The sequence below is a fragment of the Empidonax traillii genome, unplaced genomic scaffold, assembly GCF_003031625.1.
Source record: "Empidonax traillii isolate 1590-97213 ecotype Southwest subspecies unplaced genomic scaffold, ASM303162v1 scaffold238:size1398292, whole genome shotgun sequence".
In the NCBI taxonomy this organism is placed as follows: domain Eukaryota; kingdom Metazoa; phylum Chordata; class Aves; order Passeriformes; family Tyrannidae; genus Empidonax; species Empidonax traillii.
Genome location: NW_020955431.1, coordinates 1,136,880 through 1,155,018, shown reverse-complemented (window position 1 = coordinate 1,155,018; position 18,139 = coordinate 1,136,880). Strand labels below are relative to the sequence as shown.

General features: G+C 34.9%; 1 protein-coding gene across 7 annotated transcripts in view; it reads right to left on the bottom strand.

Annotated features, from left to right (window-relative positions):
* The window catches only part of DNAH5 (dynein axonemal heavy chain 5), a 125,144-nt gene that overhangs the window by 57,206 nt on the left and 49,799 nt on the right, over positions 1-18,139 (bottom strand). For all 7 annotated transcript variants that reach the window (XM_027888427.1, XM_027888425.1, XM_027888431.1 and 4 more), the window contains 17 exons: positions 17,806-18,041; positions 16,378-16,596; positions 15,626-15,688; positions 14,431-14,669; positions 13,661-13,901; positions 12,985-13,184; positions 12,164-12,317; positions 11,321-11,484; positions 10,516-10,672; positions 9,292-9,504; positions 8,243-8,467; positions 6,760-6,932; positions 5,826-6,004; positions 4,128-4,315; positions 3,351-3,545; positions 2,568-2,702; positions 1,733-1,840 (listed from right to left, as the gene is read on the bottom strand). In XM_027888427.1, the coding sequence (XP_027744228.1) occupies positions 1,733-1,840; positions 2,568-2,702; positions 3,351-3,545; positions 4,128-4,315; positions 5,826-6,004; positions 6,760-6,932; positions 8,243-8,467; positions 9,292-9,504; positions 10,516-10,672; positions 11,321-11,484; positions 12,164-12,317; positions 12,985-13,184; positions 13,661-13,901; positions 14,431-14,669; positions 15,626-15,688; positions 16,378-16,596; positions 17,806-18,041 (3,089 nt within the window). The remainder of the gene's footprint in view (positions 1-1,732; positions 1,841-2,567; positions 2,703-3,350; positions 3,546-4,127; positions 4,316-5,825; positions 6,005-6,759; positions 6,933-8,242; positions 8,468-9,291; positions 9,505-10,515; positions 10,673-11,320; positions 11,485-12,163; positions 12,318-12,984; positions 13,185-13,660; positions 13,902-14,430; positions 14,670-15,625; positions 15,689-16,377; positions 16,597-17,805; positions 18,042-18,139) is intronic.

Sequence of the window (18,139 nt, the reverse complement as noted above, 5' to 3'; positions counted from 1 at the left end):
GCATCAAGGAAGTCTATGCTGCCACCAACTTCTCATCACCATGAAGAACACCAATGTGGAAGCAATGGAGTTTGCAAAATACAGTGTAAACATCATATGCTCCTTTTTCAAGGATACACAAGAAAACTCTATCTTTTACATATTAGAAACTCTCACAGCTGACACCAAAACAGCCAAGATACCTTTCTTTACAGTATCAAATATAGCCTTCTGACTTGTTTTCACACTCAATATATATACAGTAATATATAGAATGTACAATAGAATGTATCAGATTTTTTCTTCACATAAAACAAGATGGTCATGGTAGCTATTTCTTCACTCTAATATAATGGCATCAATGGAGACTTTTCTTAACAATTTCTAAAATTCATGGATATTATAATAATCTTGTGGACTAGATACTTCTTTTATCAATAAAAAAGTACAGTCACAAGCAGACTTGACATGTTCTCAAAAGGTTCTCTTTTAACACACTTAATATGTAGTGGATCTGGTTGGGATGGAGTTAATTTTCTTCATAATAGCCCATATGGGGCCATGTTTTAGATTTGTGATCGCAACAGCGTTGATAACACCACTGTTTTGGCTGTTGCTTAACTATGTTTCACAGCATCAAGGACGCCTTTGTTTCTCACTCTGCTCTATCCACGAGAAGGTAAATGATGTGCAAGAGGTTGGGAGAGGTGACTCCAGCTGACCAAAGGGATACTCTGTACCATAGAATGATAGAACAGTTTGTGTTCAAAAGAACCTTTGAACATCATCTAGTCCAATGCTCCCGAAGTGGTAACATCATGCTCAGCAATAAAACTGGGGGAAAGTTTCTCCAAAGTAGCCATTGCTCAGAGACTGGTTGACAATCAGTCTGCTAGTGGTCAGTAACTGCTTTTGCATCACTTTTTTTCTATTTCTTTTGTCTTCATTTATTAAACTGTCTTGATCTAGACCCATGAGTTTTTTTGCACTCTCTTCTCCCCTTCTGAATCTCTCCCCCAGTCTCCTGGGGGAAAGTGAGTAAGTGACTGGCTGTTGGCTTAGCTACCAGATATAAAGCTAACATATCTATATTAGAGATATATATCTAATAAAATTATTAGTAGATATCTAATATATATATATATTATTTTATACATTCATTTATTAGAGATATATATCTAATAAAATTATTAGTAGATATCTAATATATATATATTATTTTATACATTCATTTATTAGAGAGATATATCTAATAAAATTATTAGTAGATATCTAATATATATATATTATTTTATACATTCATTTATTAGATATATCAATATCTATTATAAATGTATATATATTATATTCTTAAGTTGGTCCTAATGAAATGCTACAAACATCTAGCGGGAAATTAAACAGAAGTATCATTTTAGGTAAATATTTTCTCAAGGTCATGTTCTAATTGTTTGTTTCTATACAAATATTTAATCCTGGGTCACATAAGGCAAACCTATATTTATGCATTTTTAAAACTGGCCCCCGAAAATGACTCACAAGAAAACACAGTACACCACAACCACAATTCACCAACCCGCTGAAGAATAAGTTTAATAACAATAATATGCCAATGGTAAACATTTATGGAAAAGCTTACTGTTCTTCTAAATAGTAAAACAAAATTACCAGCTGGATAGATTCAACAACAATAACTTTCTTAGATGTCACATCATGATAGTTATGCCAGAGCAGCACAGATCAAGAGAAACATCACCTGCTTGTCGATGGCCGCTTCAAGTTCAGGATAGCCTGCTTTATCAAGCTGGATATCTGGAAACAGGTCTTCAATTAAACTCAGGAATAAGGGTTCATCTTCATCAATCTAGTGAAAATCAGGAAAAACAATAAGTCACAGAGATTAAAACCTTTTTTATCTATTCTATCATCTTTTAAAAAAACAATCTCTAAGTCTTGCAGATCTAAAGACATATTTGAGAAGATAAGGAACCACGTATGGTAATCCTCTAAGTGCCAAACACTAGCAGGACACAGTAGAAAGAGTTCACGTGATGCTTCCAGTATTTAAAATAAACCATTAACATACAGACTGAATTTCTTAAGTAGATTTTAGCAATAATATTATTTGTCTAAGATATTTAAAAAATTAAAAAAAAAAAAAGATGAAGTATCACAACAGAAGAGGGTTTTTCAGCTATTTAGATGATTGAGTTGGTACTCATTACTGTGAATAACAGGTTATTTCAAAGAATTATTAAATACTTAAGGTCAACATGTCTAAAATTACTACACAGACATATATTTTGTCACTTATTTCTAAAGGTAGCAGGGGAAATAGGGGAAAAAAAATCCGAACAATTTAAGGTTCAGCCCAGGTAGGAAGCCAAGTAACATACAGCCCCTCTCTCACTGCCTCCTCAGCCCCATACAGGATACTGTGAACAAAATTATCTCTATCCCAGCCAAAATGTTCTATTCAGAGAATGAAACATTTCCAAGCTTGCTTCAATGTAAAGGTCACATCCAATCTTCTAGTGATCACGTAACTCCAAAGTGCAGTCTAAGTAATTTATCAGGCCCTCAGAACTTACTAGTTTAGACAGGTTCATATCTCTCAGCACACGCATGACAATGGTTGATTCAGTGTCTGTGGGATTTGCTCTTTTTGCTGCTCCTAATGTACGTAGCACAGACAGTATATTCCGCAAGCCAAAATCATAATGGACCTAGAAGATATGTGAAGTTTGGGAAAATTTTCTCCAAGTTAACACGGATGAATCAATTCTTATTTACTATTTAAGACACAGGCGTGTATGAGAAGTAGCACATGTGGTTTAAATGCCTCCAAACATCCAACAACAAGACTTTGGCTGTATGACTGACTATGGGTGACTTCACTCTCCAATTCTGCTACCATCTACTAAACTGTAATGTGTGTCAGAAAAAAGAAATTAAATCATAAGGACTATCAAGAGATACTCCATCAGTATTATTTTGAATTCTCTGTGGTCCTTGGAAACTGACTTTGAGACACATCTAAACAAGAAGAGGGAACACAAATCAAATGCCTCTCAGTCCACTCTGTAGGGCCAACTAGTATAATAATAAGCCCTTTATTTTTCTCAGTAATCACCATTCATTAAAGTTAGATCTTAATAATAAGCAGTGTTCCGAATGACAGTCCCATTCTTGTACTGACAACCTCTAGTGGGAGTTAATCCTCCAGGACAGCAGAGGCTTGCATTACTAAAACTGCAAGTGTCATTCAGCTTTCTTACTGAACGTGAACTTTTCCATTTTCTTCACATGAATAATTTGTGACATCATATATAGTTTTTCCACAAAATTACTTTTTCCCATATGAACATAATCACCTGCTTTGACAGTTGTTCTTCACACAGTTTGTACAGTGTAAAGAATTTCCTTGCCAGTACAACATTAGCAATGAAACCACAACTAGCCAATTTAACACGAATTATGATTTGACGATCAGGAACCATCATAGCCACTGAACGGAAGTTTATCTTCAAGTTTTCAGGAAGTTCTTGCCGTCCAGCGTATCCTGGATTCTGAAGAGAACAACAGGTTTTGAAGTTGATTGCACCTTGCACAAACAGAAGGATCAACAAAGCAAAGTGTAATATGGTTAGATAAAAACAGGTTTTTGGCTTTAAATCACATGTAAAAATGAATTGCCATGGAGATTTACCATCATATCTCTACAAAATTTTTATCCTCTTTTACATCCATAAGATATGGAAAAATTTTCCCCCTAAACACTTTAAATCTGAGTTTGTCTTAGAGGTCCTATTTTTACTGGCTACTTCTACCTATATCTCCATGGAGGTTTTTCTGTATTTATAGCAAAAGACATTCTTGGGGAACAAGAACTTGGCACGCAGAAGCAATCTGAAAATGAGATAACTTGTATTTATAGTGCTGACTGCATTTGTTAATTGCATGTGCTTAATGTTATTGAAACAAGTCCCTGTAAACTGTCTTTGAGGTAGTGCTAAAGATTCTCAAACTGTCAATGAGTTAGTTCTAAGAGATGACTGAGATAAGAATTAGCAAGTACATTTAACATATCAGGTTAGACTTCACTATTGTGCAATCATCACTGGCATATTAGGAACTTACTGAATACCTACCATAGTAAGAAAGATGCCAAATTCCGGGTTCATTTCCACATTGTCTCCATCAGTAAAAATAAATCTTTTCTTACGTTCTTTCTTACACCTCAGCACAATTGCTATTTGCTGTGCAGCTACTGATAGTACTGGTAAATCAATACGATTGAACTCATCAAAGCAACCCCAGGAGCCAGACTGAGCAAGACCTTCAAAGAGAAAAGAAACTAAGCATACGACCATTATGGTGTTAACCCTTTTTTGGTGCAATTCACAAGCCAAAAAATCAGGTTAATCTATCTCAGGAAAAAAAAAAAGTGTCTATTTTTGAGGGTTATGAAAGCAACAAATAGAAGAGTTTTAATTCTTTTTCAAGCAAGAATTCACAAAGTTCCAAAAGTAAGATTGTAAAGGATACTATATCCTTTGATTTCTGCTCCTTTTCTCAGTACCCTGAATGTTTTCATGTTCCTCTTTACCCCAGAAAAAAAATTTCTGCAGCGATTCTATGAAAATAAAGTGTGTTGTCAATAGCTTATTGCACATATTAAAATGCACAATACAGTTGCTTTCATGAGAAAAGAAGTTAGGGGTCAGCCTGTGCCTAACTAAGGAAGAACTGCATTCTTCCTTAGCTATTTTGGGAAAACGAAACAAACAAAAAAAAATCACAAATACAGGCACTTGCAACTACACAGTATTCAAGAACATCTACTTGATCTCTAATTTGACATCTGCCATGACTGACAGGTGCCTAAAAAAAAGATGTCATCTGCACCTAGCACACATAGCACTATTCATGCATTTCCTTCTGCTGATAGGAACTTTGACATCTGAAGGAGCTGAAATACTGGAATTGGAATTCAAAACATTCTACCAGTTCAGTAATAAATTTCAAAGCTTTGCCTTTTCCTCCTTGATTATTTTAAGTGACTTTATACAGCTTTTCATAAACTGTCTTATGTTTTCAGACATTTCTATGTCTTGGAGATGGTGTTGTAACTTTATTTTATATTAATAACAAGGTATTAGTTCCTTGCATTTATTAAAAACTTGGAAGCATCTGCTGGTTATGTGTCAATAAAGATGTTCTAGCATTTTTAACTTTCACATAGTTCATAAAATCATATAATTACAGAATATCCTGAGTAACAAAGGACTCAGGAGTATCAACAAGTCTGATTCCTGACTTCACACATGGCTACCTAGAGTTAAACCATATAACTAAGATTGTTGTCCAAACACTGTTTGAATACTGAGAAGCTTGAGACCCTCACTACTTCCTTGGTGAGTTTGTTCCAGTGCTTGACCACACTCTCAGGGAATATCCTAGTATCTAATCTGAACTTCATCCATTGCAGCTCAAGACATTCCCCCACATCCTATTACCAGACACCAAATCAGCATCTCCTTCTCCACTTCCCCTCATGAGGAAGCTATACACAGCAGGGAGGGCATCCCTCAGTCTCCTTTTCTCATAGCTAAACAAATGCAATATATTCAGCTGTTCCTCTTAAGTCATGCCCTCTAGTTCTTTCATCATCTTTGTTGCTCACATTTGGAGATATTCTATTATTTTTATATGCTCTCACATTGTGGGCCCCAAAACTGCACAGAGTATTTCGAGATGAGGCCACTTCAAAGCTCAGAATAGTGGAACAATCACTTCCTTTGACCAGTTAGCTATGCAGCACACCCTGAGATACAGTTGTCTCTTACCTTTGAAGATCCTCCCAAGTCCTCGGAAATCCATCTGGTCTGAACAGTTGAAGACCACTACATATTTTCCAAGGCACCGTCCCATATCTTTGATGGTTTCAGTTTTTCCAGTTCCTGCAGGTCCCACAGGTGCTCCACCCATGTTCATGCCCAAAGCTTGAGCTAAAGTGATGTAACATCTAAAAGGCAGCAATCAATCATCACTTAATGGGTTGCCACGCACAGTTTTCTGTGTAGCGCCAGAGGAACTTACTCAAGTAAGGTCTGATTTAAGAAGAAAAGGAAAGTGCTGAAATTACATGCCTCTAATTACAAATTAAATCAGTAAGGAGGAAAATCCTTCACTCAGTCTCTGATGAGGGGAATATTAAGCTTCACCTTGTTATACATAAAGTGAAAGAATAGATAAACCTCCATAATCAGCAAACTGAAATATCCCAATGCCCTTATTTTGCCAGTGTTAGCTTATAAAGCATTCTTAGTGTTATTCAAGTCAGGTAGGTTGACTTCTCTGATAATATGGTTGCAATTCTTTCAACATCCTTTTAGATCAAAGATCTCAAGTCTATTCCTGCCTATTCTTCCTGCTTGTAAACACTTTTGTCCTGTATCTTTCTCTGAATATTGTATCTGTTGGACAGACCTGATCCTCCAGTTTACCAGACTCACATACATAAGAATCAAGGTCACATACATCTCGTATGTGGGAATCATGCAATTATGTGTCAGAAAGTAAGCTGGATGTTAGTCATACTGTAAGGCACAAAAACAAAAAATACTGAAGTATTCCATGTAAAATTATTGACTTTGACAAGACCGTGAAGGACAAACTCTGCAAATATCAATTTTGCATTCAAGAGAATTTATTAAATTGCTCTTGTAAAAGCCTAGGTTTTTCAGTAAAGAATAAAAGAATAAAATTAGTCTTTTTCACCTGTCTGTAAGAGGTGTTATGACAAGCCTGTCAGTACAGCCCAAGAATTCATTCTGGTATGTGAAACTCACATCAGTGATCTTAATCAGCATTTTATCAGAGTCTTCCTTAAAATAAAATCTACACTGTTTCAGCCACTCAAAGTCCGTAGGGCTCTTGATACGCATGCAACACTAAGAAAAGAGGGAAAAAAGGTTGCAGCATTTATGGATAACATTTATTTTCCCATTTATATTACATCATTTAGGTAGTACTGCAAAGGTAGCACTGCAATCACGATGACACACATAGAGAACAGCTAATAATAACACAAGAATAGTCGAGACCCTATCTTTTTACCACAGAAATTGCTAATGTTTCATTGCTGAAGCCCATATGAAGGCAAAGGCACTTTAGGTTCTAGATGAGTGTGTCAAAATTCTAAATACAAATACATAAGCCTCAAACAAGAGTCATTACAATCAGTTCAACTCTAAAATTGCCATTCCTTTTAGTCTTCTCTACCACTTTACTTTTACATGAGTAGAAGGTACATAATAAGATATTTGATTTTAAAAACTGCCATAAGAATTGTATAAAACCACGTGCAAATTGGAAAAAAGGTATTTCAAGACACTGTCATGATGCAGATACTATTCAAGAAATTCAGATCTGGCAATAACTCACAGTTGATAAACTGAATATTAAAACAGGGTTAAAAAAATGTCCTGCATGTTTTTCCAAAAAGTTATACTGCACATAAAATGATTATAGCTTGAAACAAATGATTCTACAATGAAAAGATTGGTGCCTGCCTATAAGCTATGGGTTAAAACTCAGTAATTCTTTTCTCAGCCTAATTTTAGAATCAGGTCCAGGGATTTGCATAGGTAAAAGGGCATGCTAGCTTTGAGTTTGATTAAGCTAAATGCTTTCATTTTCCTAATTTTAGCATCCTGTGTCTGCATGAGAAGGTGTGAAGTGAATAAATAAATCCCTAAGTAGTAATTAGATATGCTATTGAAACTAGAACAGAGGAGACAGCACCTTCAACCAGCTTCAAACTTTTCCCTGTACTGTAATTTTATATTCATTTTATTTACTCATGGAAACTCACAATGAAGTCCAGAGAAAGGACAATTACTTGTAACTAAATGTGTGAGGAAACAGAAGTCCCTAAATGATCATACAACAGAGGTGTCTAACTTAAGTGGACCTATGAAACATTATAAAATTCTGCTACTGCTTGAGGGAGGGGGAAACCCACTGAATTATTTAAAAGGAAACCAAGACATGGTTTGAAGCAACATCAACATTTTTATAATATTTCAGGTCACAATCATTATAGTCCTGAAATTAAATCCTTACCTCATGAGGCAGGATTATATTCATAGGTATAGTAATATTTTAGTAATATAGTAATAGTAATATTTTCTTGCTATCATTTCACATTGTTTTTTGTGAAAAACACCTCATCATTTATGACAAATTTTTTAATACTTACAAGACCATCAAAAATGTCCCTCTGATGCACATGAATAGTGATTAATGTCTCATATTTAATTCGCTCAACGGGATTAAGGTCTTTTGTTGTCATGTCTATTAGCATGTTTAGAAGATCCAGGAAAAACTGGTTGGTCTTTTGCATAACTTTTTTATCATGCTTTGCATTAGTCAAAGCTTCTTCTGAGTCTCTTGTCCAAATCATTTGGATCCCCAACAACCCAACCTTAGAAAATATAAAAGTATATGCTTCTTAATCTTTTCCCTTTCACCTAAAATGTACATTCACAGACACAGATAAATTAAAGAAATGGTTCTCCTCCTATATGTATAAAATTATTTTTCATGTATCCATACAGAGGTCATTCAACCTATGCATTTGTTTTATGCGTCCCAACTCCCTTCATAAACACACATTTAAGTCCACACTTCAGTCTTCTAGATACTGATTATGATGCATTGGTGATATAATATAATTTACAGCATATATACAAATATTTATATATAATGCAAGTAATTACATAATTATAATTATATATAATTAATATACTAAATATAACAATTAACCAGTGAATAATTAATGCTTCACATTGAAAATTTTTTTCAGTAGTTGACAAACTCTTTATTCCATCTCCAACAACATTGCTGATCATGAGTGAAGAAGCTTCTCCAAAGAAAATTATTTTCCTTCAACATTACTCTCAGTTTCAAATTTTAGCAATATATAGTGTTAGCCTGAATACATGAACAATCACAAAATATTGCTACTTTTCCTTCAATAGTCAAGTATTAAGCTTGTAAAGAAATAGCGTTAACTTCATTACATTATTTTATTGCCTTCGGGATTATTTTTAAACAAGAGCTTCAGGGTAAATTTTCTTCTTTTGGTTTCAGATATGAAAGTGAAATGTAACTTAAAGACTGAGGTGATCAAGATAAATTTAAATGTTAGTTTTTTATTTATAACACTGACCGTAATTTTGATTGCAAAGACAAGAAAAAACGTGATACCTATCTGTGAATAATTCTTCATTAACTTAACAATATTACCTGGGCCGGGTAAGCAGAAAGAAATTCAGTAATCTGGAAATCTGTTTCCTGAATGTCCAGAGCTGCCTGGCGAATAACATGATGCAGCGAAAGCTGGGATTCCTTCAACAGAGAACTAAGCCAAACTTCCACACTTCCTTCAGCCATTACAGGTCTAGTCAGCTCTACAGTCTCACCCTCTTGTGAACTAATTGACAATATACGATCATATATCTAATAAAAGCAAAGTAAAACATTTTGTGTTTATAGACAAATTGTTTATCTTTACAATAAATGCTACATTTTTCTGCAATCAGTTCATTAAACTTATTTAGATAGCTACTAAATTATGCCAATTTGTTCAGTGAAATGGAAAAACAATTACTTTTGTTATGCAGAAAGACTTTAAATAAAACACTGTCAACAGAACAAGAAGACAATCCCAATATGTTGACAGGTTCTGAATTTCACTTAAGTTTCAATGGCAATTCTGTGCAATTTGCTCTAAGATGACCCTGCCTGAGCAGGGGAGTTGGACCAGATGACCCACTGTGGTCTCTTCCAACCTTACCCATTCTGTGATTCTATGACAACATCCACTTTCCAGTCACAATGCAGGAAACCTTCCCCCACTACCGGTGGGTTAATATCCTAACAAAATTTACAGTCTTAGAATATAAAATAATGGAAACACAAAAGTTAAGGAACATGGGCAATTAAAGGAATTTCAAAAGCATGGGGACATAATTTCTAAGAAAATGTATACACAGAAAGGGAAAAAAATGTTGCTGTCTGTTCTTGTAAAGGGTGTAAGAAAAGTGTTCTTGCAACACTATGCCTGAAGACGTATTAAGGACATCTCAGAAACAAGTGAGACTCTAGACACGAATGGAAGATTACAAATACAGGCAAAGAAAAGATACAAATATGCTCACAAAGAATCAGAAGCTTATCTGAAAATGTGTCAGCCTACATTAAGCTACAGAAAACAGCTCAGTACATGGTGGTTTTTTTCTGAAACCTAAGCACTGGTGCAAATGTTTGGTTTGCTATATTAAAGTTTTACTGTTACATAAACAAGGATACAAAACTAAAGCTTAAATGAAGAAAGTCTACTTACCAAATAGTTGCTGAACACGGTAAAACAGTTCAGTGCCTTATGCACCCAAGTAGCTTTCTTGTTTAACAAGTATTACACACTGTTAATGTGAAGGAACGTAATGCTGAGGTACGGGCAGTACATACCTTTTCATGGAACCTGACAGTTTTGATGTTGTCAAAGATGTTCAGCAGATGTGCCTGTATATTATGAGAGTCTGATGCCTGGCCAAGAATTTCTAAGAGAGCAGGATCTGACACAAAGAAGAATCGTGGAAATAGAAGGCGCTTTTTCTCCAGGTACCTGCATTTTTTAAAAAATATGGTGGAGAAGCCAGGAAGGAGTAGATTGTAAGTGAATTAGGTTAATTTATACAACTTTTTCTCTTTGAAGGTGGTATTTCTCACAATTTATCATACCAATTTTTAGCTGTGGCAACGACAATTTTTATCCAACATACATTCATGTTAAGCGTCTGCTTTAAAGCTACTTTCTTAGCACCAGAAATCATTTCACAGAAACCTTGGATTATTTGCTATAATCTAAACACCAGTAAAAAGAAACTAAATAAAATGTTTTTACAAGAAGTCTGTTACTTGCTATTTAGAACCCTGCTAAATTTCTTCCAGATTTGGGAAAGGTCTGAATAGAACATACAGATCTAGAGTGCCTTCTGGATCGAAACTAGGCTGAAAAAAGCTTTGGTTTTAACAGAGAGAAACAGTGAGTGGCAGCTTAGTCACAGATCAAATACTTATCAGTGAGTTGCCAGTAATTTCTCTGGAGGTGTTATATCATCCTGCTAACTTGTTTGCTCAGTTCAGCCAATTTCATAGTAGAATAAGAACATGATCTTTGCACAGTTCATGGCACAGTACTTGAGCAATAGCTCTTTCCATAGCTACACAATGCACAACCATCTGGCCAAGACTGGTCTTGTAGTAATCTTACCCTGTGAGTGATTTCTGACAGATTTCAAGCTGTTCCAGTAAATGTGGCAATAACTGTCCCATGATTTCATCTCCAACACAGCACTGAACAACATTGGGTGTTTCATGAGCTCGGGTCATGATCCTTACCCAGGATTTATCAATGTTAGAGAAACGCTTTGCTTCCTGTTGAAACATGACGATGAACGCAGAATGGAAGATTTAGACCAAGGAAGAGAAAAGAGGGAAAAGGCACTTGCTTGCAGAAATGGCACCCAGTAATCTCACCAGTAATCTTCTCACTAGTAATCATATGTCTACCTGAAATTTTTCACTTAAAAAACCACAGTTCTTTCTGCTTACACAATTCAGCTTAGTTCATACTTGGCTGTTCAGCCAGCTACCCACTTTCTCTTACTATCATTCCTAGAGCAAAAATCGAAAACTCAATAGTCTTGAATACTTCAAATATAAAAGTTTTTTCCTAAAAATTTAAGTTACTTTTTATTTTGAAATGTTACATAGGAAAGTTTAAGATAAGGATTCCTAGGTACTATTAGGCTAGTGGTAGGTACACTAAGTTAGCCTATGTAGGTTAGACTACTACTAAACACAACATTTGAATACATATTGGTTAACAACTTTACAATCTAGAAATAAAAAGATCAAGTAGCTCGCACAATTTTATTATTCTTTCTAACACAATACCTTCCATTGGCATTGTTTACCTAATTTCTTAGAAGGGATATTTTTGTTAAGTACCAAAAAAATGAAGTTTATGTTCCTGCATCAATTATGACATCACAGTTAAATTTTATTCTTAAAAGATAGATAAACAAACTGAAAAAAAGGGATGTCTACAAACCTTTGGAAGCTGCTTTGCTATGTCACCACCAACAAAAACAGCTTCTAAATAAATCCACAAGTTCTGCACTGTCAGCCAGTTCTCAATGATAACTGTTGTGTTGGAAAGATAGTGCACCCATTTCTGAATCTGTGTCTTGAAAGGTGTGTTGTATCTACAAAAAAACCAAACAAAGAAACAAACAAACAAAACACCACAAAAAACCCCCCCTTGCTTAATTTCAAGAAGAAAACAAGATTCTTGAAAACCAGCATAATATTCGCAAGGATGAGGAATAATTTTATATATATTATATATTTTTTATATATTTTTCAAGTGAAATCATAAAAATCTATACTCAGTTCAGCTAGTTGGCTGTCTAAATCAAATCAGCTCCAACTTGCTGCTTTGCATACATGGTGCATAGCACAGCTCTGATCCAGACAAACTGGAGCTCACTCTGACTGGGATTTTCAGCACCTTTGGCATGAGGCAACGACCTATCACAGGGGCAGAGTAGCAGTGCCTGTAATGTCCATGTCATGCCTGCCACAAACAGGTAGTGTTGTTCTCCCTTATATCCCCACTTTCTTGCATCAATGAAAAACTGTCCACTTGTTTACTCAGGAAGCCTGAACTGCATCCATCTGCTTTGAAAAGAACTTACTGGAGGGATACACACAATAACAACTAGCCCATGAATAGTTCAAGGACAAGTAAGTTATCAGGTTTTATCTAAACATTTATTTTCCTTCGCCTCTGTGACAGATTTGTTCAATAAAACAAATATTTTGCTAATATTTTAATCTCTCCCCTCATTCTTCCCCTCCCTTTCCTGTTACCTGTTATTCATGAGAGAACCAAGAATCATCAAGCTGTCCTCCATGGTAGCAATTGTTTCTGATGTGCTGTCCCCTCTTAAAAGAAGCTCCCCACGGGTTTTAAAGTTTGCGAAGATAAACGTTTTATTATCCCATTCAGATACCACTTGTTTTAACTTCTGCTCAATGTCTCTCTCCTTCACAGCACTTATGCAGATATCCTGTTAAATAGATAGGATGTCAAAACAAGCTATGAATGCTTCAAGTCTCTGATATACAAATCTAACAATTATTTCCGTTAACTCTAGGTAAGGCTGATGAGCAATTATTTACGAAGTGGAAAGATCTACAGATATACAAACACCATAGCTAATAATCTGCATGCCACATCACGATATAGTCAACTTCAGGGAGAATAGAAGAATAACATAGTGATTACTTTTCATATCTTTAATGTTGCAAAGCAAGGCATCCTTGCAAATTAACTCCCGGTTAATGATTTGAAGTGGAATGATTTGGAAAAAAGTTGACACCACAATATATTTGTGTTGTTATTTTATATAAAAAGTTAAATTGATAGTCCATTTATCTGTTCTTTCTTTAGAAATATTTTGTTTTCCTTTTTGCTGCTATTACTCCTATACTATTCAAGTAGGTTGTTTTATTTCATGTATCCTTTTTTCTTCCTTCATAATACCTCTATTTCCTCTTTATATCTTAATAGTGGAGCTTCCATTATATGCCTCAGCTTGAATGTTTCACTTTCCACATCAAATCTGTGTTCAGTGAGATCTGCAATCTGCTTCCAGTGCCGAGGCATCATCACTTTATCTGACATACGCTCAAGCAATGGGCAACATTCACTGAAGTCCTCAATGGTCTTCTTTAGGTCGAGAAAGGCCTGCCATTCCTTCACAGCACGAGGAAGCTTACGGCACCTATGTAGAGGTAATGCAAGCTTTTTCAAAAAGTTTCAAATATTCTTTCTTTAAAACCAAGAGTATACATTTTTAAAAGCAGAACACATACCTTCCAAATTCAGGTTACCTGTTGTTTGAAACTTCTGTATGTGATTCTGCATGTGAGAAAACCTGTTTCCAGTCCATTTCAATGACTGATAACTGGGCAGGCACCTACAGACTCCTCTTAAAGACTGTAGCTGCCTAATTCTCATATACTCTGTTCAAGAGATCTTCAAAACCATTTGATTTAATCTTTTGAGCAGGTTCATGATATGCACTGCTCTGAGCTCTAGAAAAACCCTGATCCTCAGTACATGCAATTTAATTCTTCTAATTATTTGATTTCTGGTTTGATGAAAAGTTCAGCTTCTATGCATGCAATAAATCCCATTTACTCTGAGTAAATATATACTCAGATATGATTATTGGTGCTAACCAATTATAATCATACTTAAGAAGTAACAAAAGAACTTAAGACAACTTTACCACTGCAGCAGTTTCTCACCTGTTCTGAAACTCCAGAAGTTCACTGTTAATTTTTTCAATGTCTAATTCTGACCAAAGAATATCATAGTAGCCACTAATTGTGTCAATGACACTGTTATATAATTTATAGAGTTTCTGTAACATATTCAGTTGCTTCTGTATTTCAAGCAGTTGGGGATACTGAGTAACTGGCAAACCAAAAAGATCTTCCCCACCGGTACAAGTAATATATTTCCGAAAAAGATTATCAAAACGATTCTAAGAAAGAAAAAGAAAAAAAAAACACATTAAATCAAATAAAATTAAATAACTAAGGATTCAAGATCTGGCATTATGCTTAGAGCTCCATTAGAGACTAAAATCTAGGAAATAATAGATATAAAGAGATAATAACAGCTTACACTGTCAACAGTTTTGTCAACAATTTTCATAAGAAAAGTAAGTTTTTGCTAGCTCGGAGGCACATCTTTAGAACTTGACAGGAAAGCCATTTACTTCATGTGACACAGTGACAGAACAATAAATGCTAAGATTGCACTTGAAAGAGGTGGAGCATGACATGCAAAGCAAAGGAAGATGGATACAGCAAATTCTACCTCTCCATGTATGCTGTGCAAGTCTTTTATTAAAGGGTTGAAGTAAGAATTATTGCAATTAAAGTAGCAAGGAAAAACATCTTCAAATTTATATTTCAATTGTAATATAGTTCAGGAAACATAGTTGGAAGTCAAATGAATAGCACTATGGGAAAAGGTATTGGTAGTCATCATTACAGGAATAGGTATTAATCATAGTACAGAGAAACACTTCAACAGGGAAAATTGTCAGTTTAAATGGAAACATTTTATTCTATTGGACAAAAAAAAACAAACACATCACACCCAAACCCCTCCTCCCAAAAAAAAGAATAACCACAATAATTAACACAGGAATAGCCTATAGTCAAATATACTAAACTTGAGTGTAGGATTTCATCAGAATATTTGAATATAGTAATCATTATCTATGCAGTCATTCTCTGAACTCCTATAAAACCAGCATTTTTTGCAAAAGCATAGAAAAATTCCAACTTAGCTTTCATTAAGTTAAAACAGACTTTGCCAAATCAGTAACCCTATGTATCAATGAAAATTATTTCAACTACTGTGATTCATTCTCAGAGCCTTTAGATGTTAGCTTACTTGTAATAATTTATGTCTTGGAATTAACAATACCTGAAACATAGTAAGCCTGTCACTGGCTTCCCGAGGCTTTAAACCAACCACCAATGGCCCATTCTGAAAAAAACCAGAAAACACAACAAAAAAGTTAATTTAGAGAGGGATAATAGTCACAACTTACTTACTTTTAATCAGCATTTTCTGAATGTTAAAGTCAAACAATTTTGCAGCCTCCAGATTCTCAGCCTGCATCAAATAACAACTGAACCAAGAGATCACAGTTCCCTAGTAGAACAAGCACTTTCTCTAAAAACAATTAAACAAACAAACAAACAAACAAAAAACACACCACAATTGTCTTTTTAACATTGAAATTGTCATTATAGTGTAAAAGCTGGGTAATCATAGCTCCTTTTTCAGTATTACTCAAAAGATGACAGAAGAATAGTTCAGCTTCATTCATTTATATTTTGTACTTATATCTAGCATCAGAAAACACTTCTCATACTCTAACATAATTTCTCATTAATTCCAGTCTTCACATTTGCTCATGCTAACTAGTTGTTTACCATAAACCTAAAATATCTCAGTTCTTAATCTCTAAGAAGTGATTACCAGCATTACACACTTCAGTCACATACAAAACAATAACCAAAGCCTGCCCTGCACTGAAACTCAAATATCATATTAGCAAGAATAAACATATTCAACTGTAGAGGTCCATCCCATTAGTCAAATCCAAAATCTTTCCATGCTCTCGCTGTTCCTCAAAAATTCATATAATACAATAAAATACAAATACTTGCCTGATCATAATCTGAATAGAACTGTGCACAGTCTTCAGTAAAAGTCTTCACAGCACTAATAAGCTCTCCTCTGAAGTTTGGCTGCAAAGAAATGAGCTCATTCTGCACCTCATTTGCACGGATTAGCAGCTTTTCCCAAGTGTAATGCAAACTGTCCACCTTTTCTGTCTCTTCCTTGGCAACAAGTAGATCATATTTGTTCAACATAGCATAGGATTCCTGTCAGAAAGTTGGATCAAGATTTATAAAATGATAACTTAACTTGATATATATATATGAATGCTAACATTTAAAGTTTTTAAGAATAAAGAATGATCTGTTAGGAAATCTGTTCTTTTTTTGCATATCCATTACCACAATCTGGCAAACCAACACCAAACTGGAAGAAACATCAGAATTTTATTATCTCAGAACATTGATTTCCACTTGCACCACCAACATATGTACACTCCACATACTGAAACCCTTTGTCAAGTTTCACAAAAATATAACTGAAATTGATTTACTATAAATTAGCATGGGGTAGGGTAGCAATGAATCTGTGGCATAACAGTTTGATTTGAAAAGTTTAGTATGAAGTGGAATTATTTCCATTTATGTTTTCCAGTTTGATCAAATTGCAGTTAAATTGCAACAATAGAATCGTAACTATCTGTCCGCTGTTCCATTATGTGGAAAATACATCAAATTTCCTTTCAGAAACCTGTAGTATGGCTTCTTGTGCCAAGGGACTTGAGCCTCCTGATTGCAGAACTGGAAGCTTACAATAAAATTATGGGCAATCAGGAATCATGAACACGTCATAGGAAAAAAGAATTCTACTGAACAACTAATCAGTCGTGCATTTTGCCACACTACAGCCTTCTTAAATACATAAGGTAGGAAGGCAGAGAAACAGTTACCATCTGATTTTAATTCTGCCATTTGTCAGATGTTCAATAAACGTATTCTATCATTTTTGTTTCTTTAAGGAAGTCAGTTGCTTATGTTTATTTCAACCTATGATACAGCTGACTCAAGCAATCACTCTCGCACATTCTCATATAGTCTTCCTAGCATACAGATTTTCCTCCTCTGTAGACTAAGCAAAAAATAAAATAAATTATGAAACTCATCCCTTTTCATACACAGGCTTCTTCTTCGAAGTATGAAAAGCTTTCTTGCATTAAATATCTATATTCTCATCTTCCTCTTACCTACATCACTCAATTTCTGCACTGTTCACTGAACTACCACTCACCTCAGTAAGTTTACATTTGTTCAAATCAGAAATTACACAAAAAGATTTACAGGAACACAACAGGTCTGTCACCCAACATTCAACACATATTAAACCATACATTTTCAAAGTGCTCTGTTAAGTTTTGACCTAGAAAACAATTGCTCTGTTGGAACAGTACCCATACATGCTACATTCCCACTAGCTACCTCAATGGGTCCAACTTGAGACTCTATGGAGATCTGTAGTTCTCTGATCTCTCTTAAAGCTGACATGGCTATTCTGATATCATCCAGGTCCGTGATGTTGCGATTTAACTTCTTGCCAGTTTCCTCTATAAAGGTCAAAATTGCTTCCATCTCAGTTCGGTACTTCTTATTACAATGATACCCCAACAAAATCATCCAGGCTTTGGTTTCTGATCTCAGTGCTAGCTTCAGATCAGCTAAAAACATTGAACAATTAACAGATATTAGATATTGTAGACATTTTTTAATATGCACTTTTAATCTTTTTTGCAACATGTGTTCTCTTTGGTGCCAG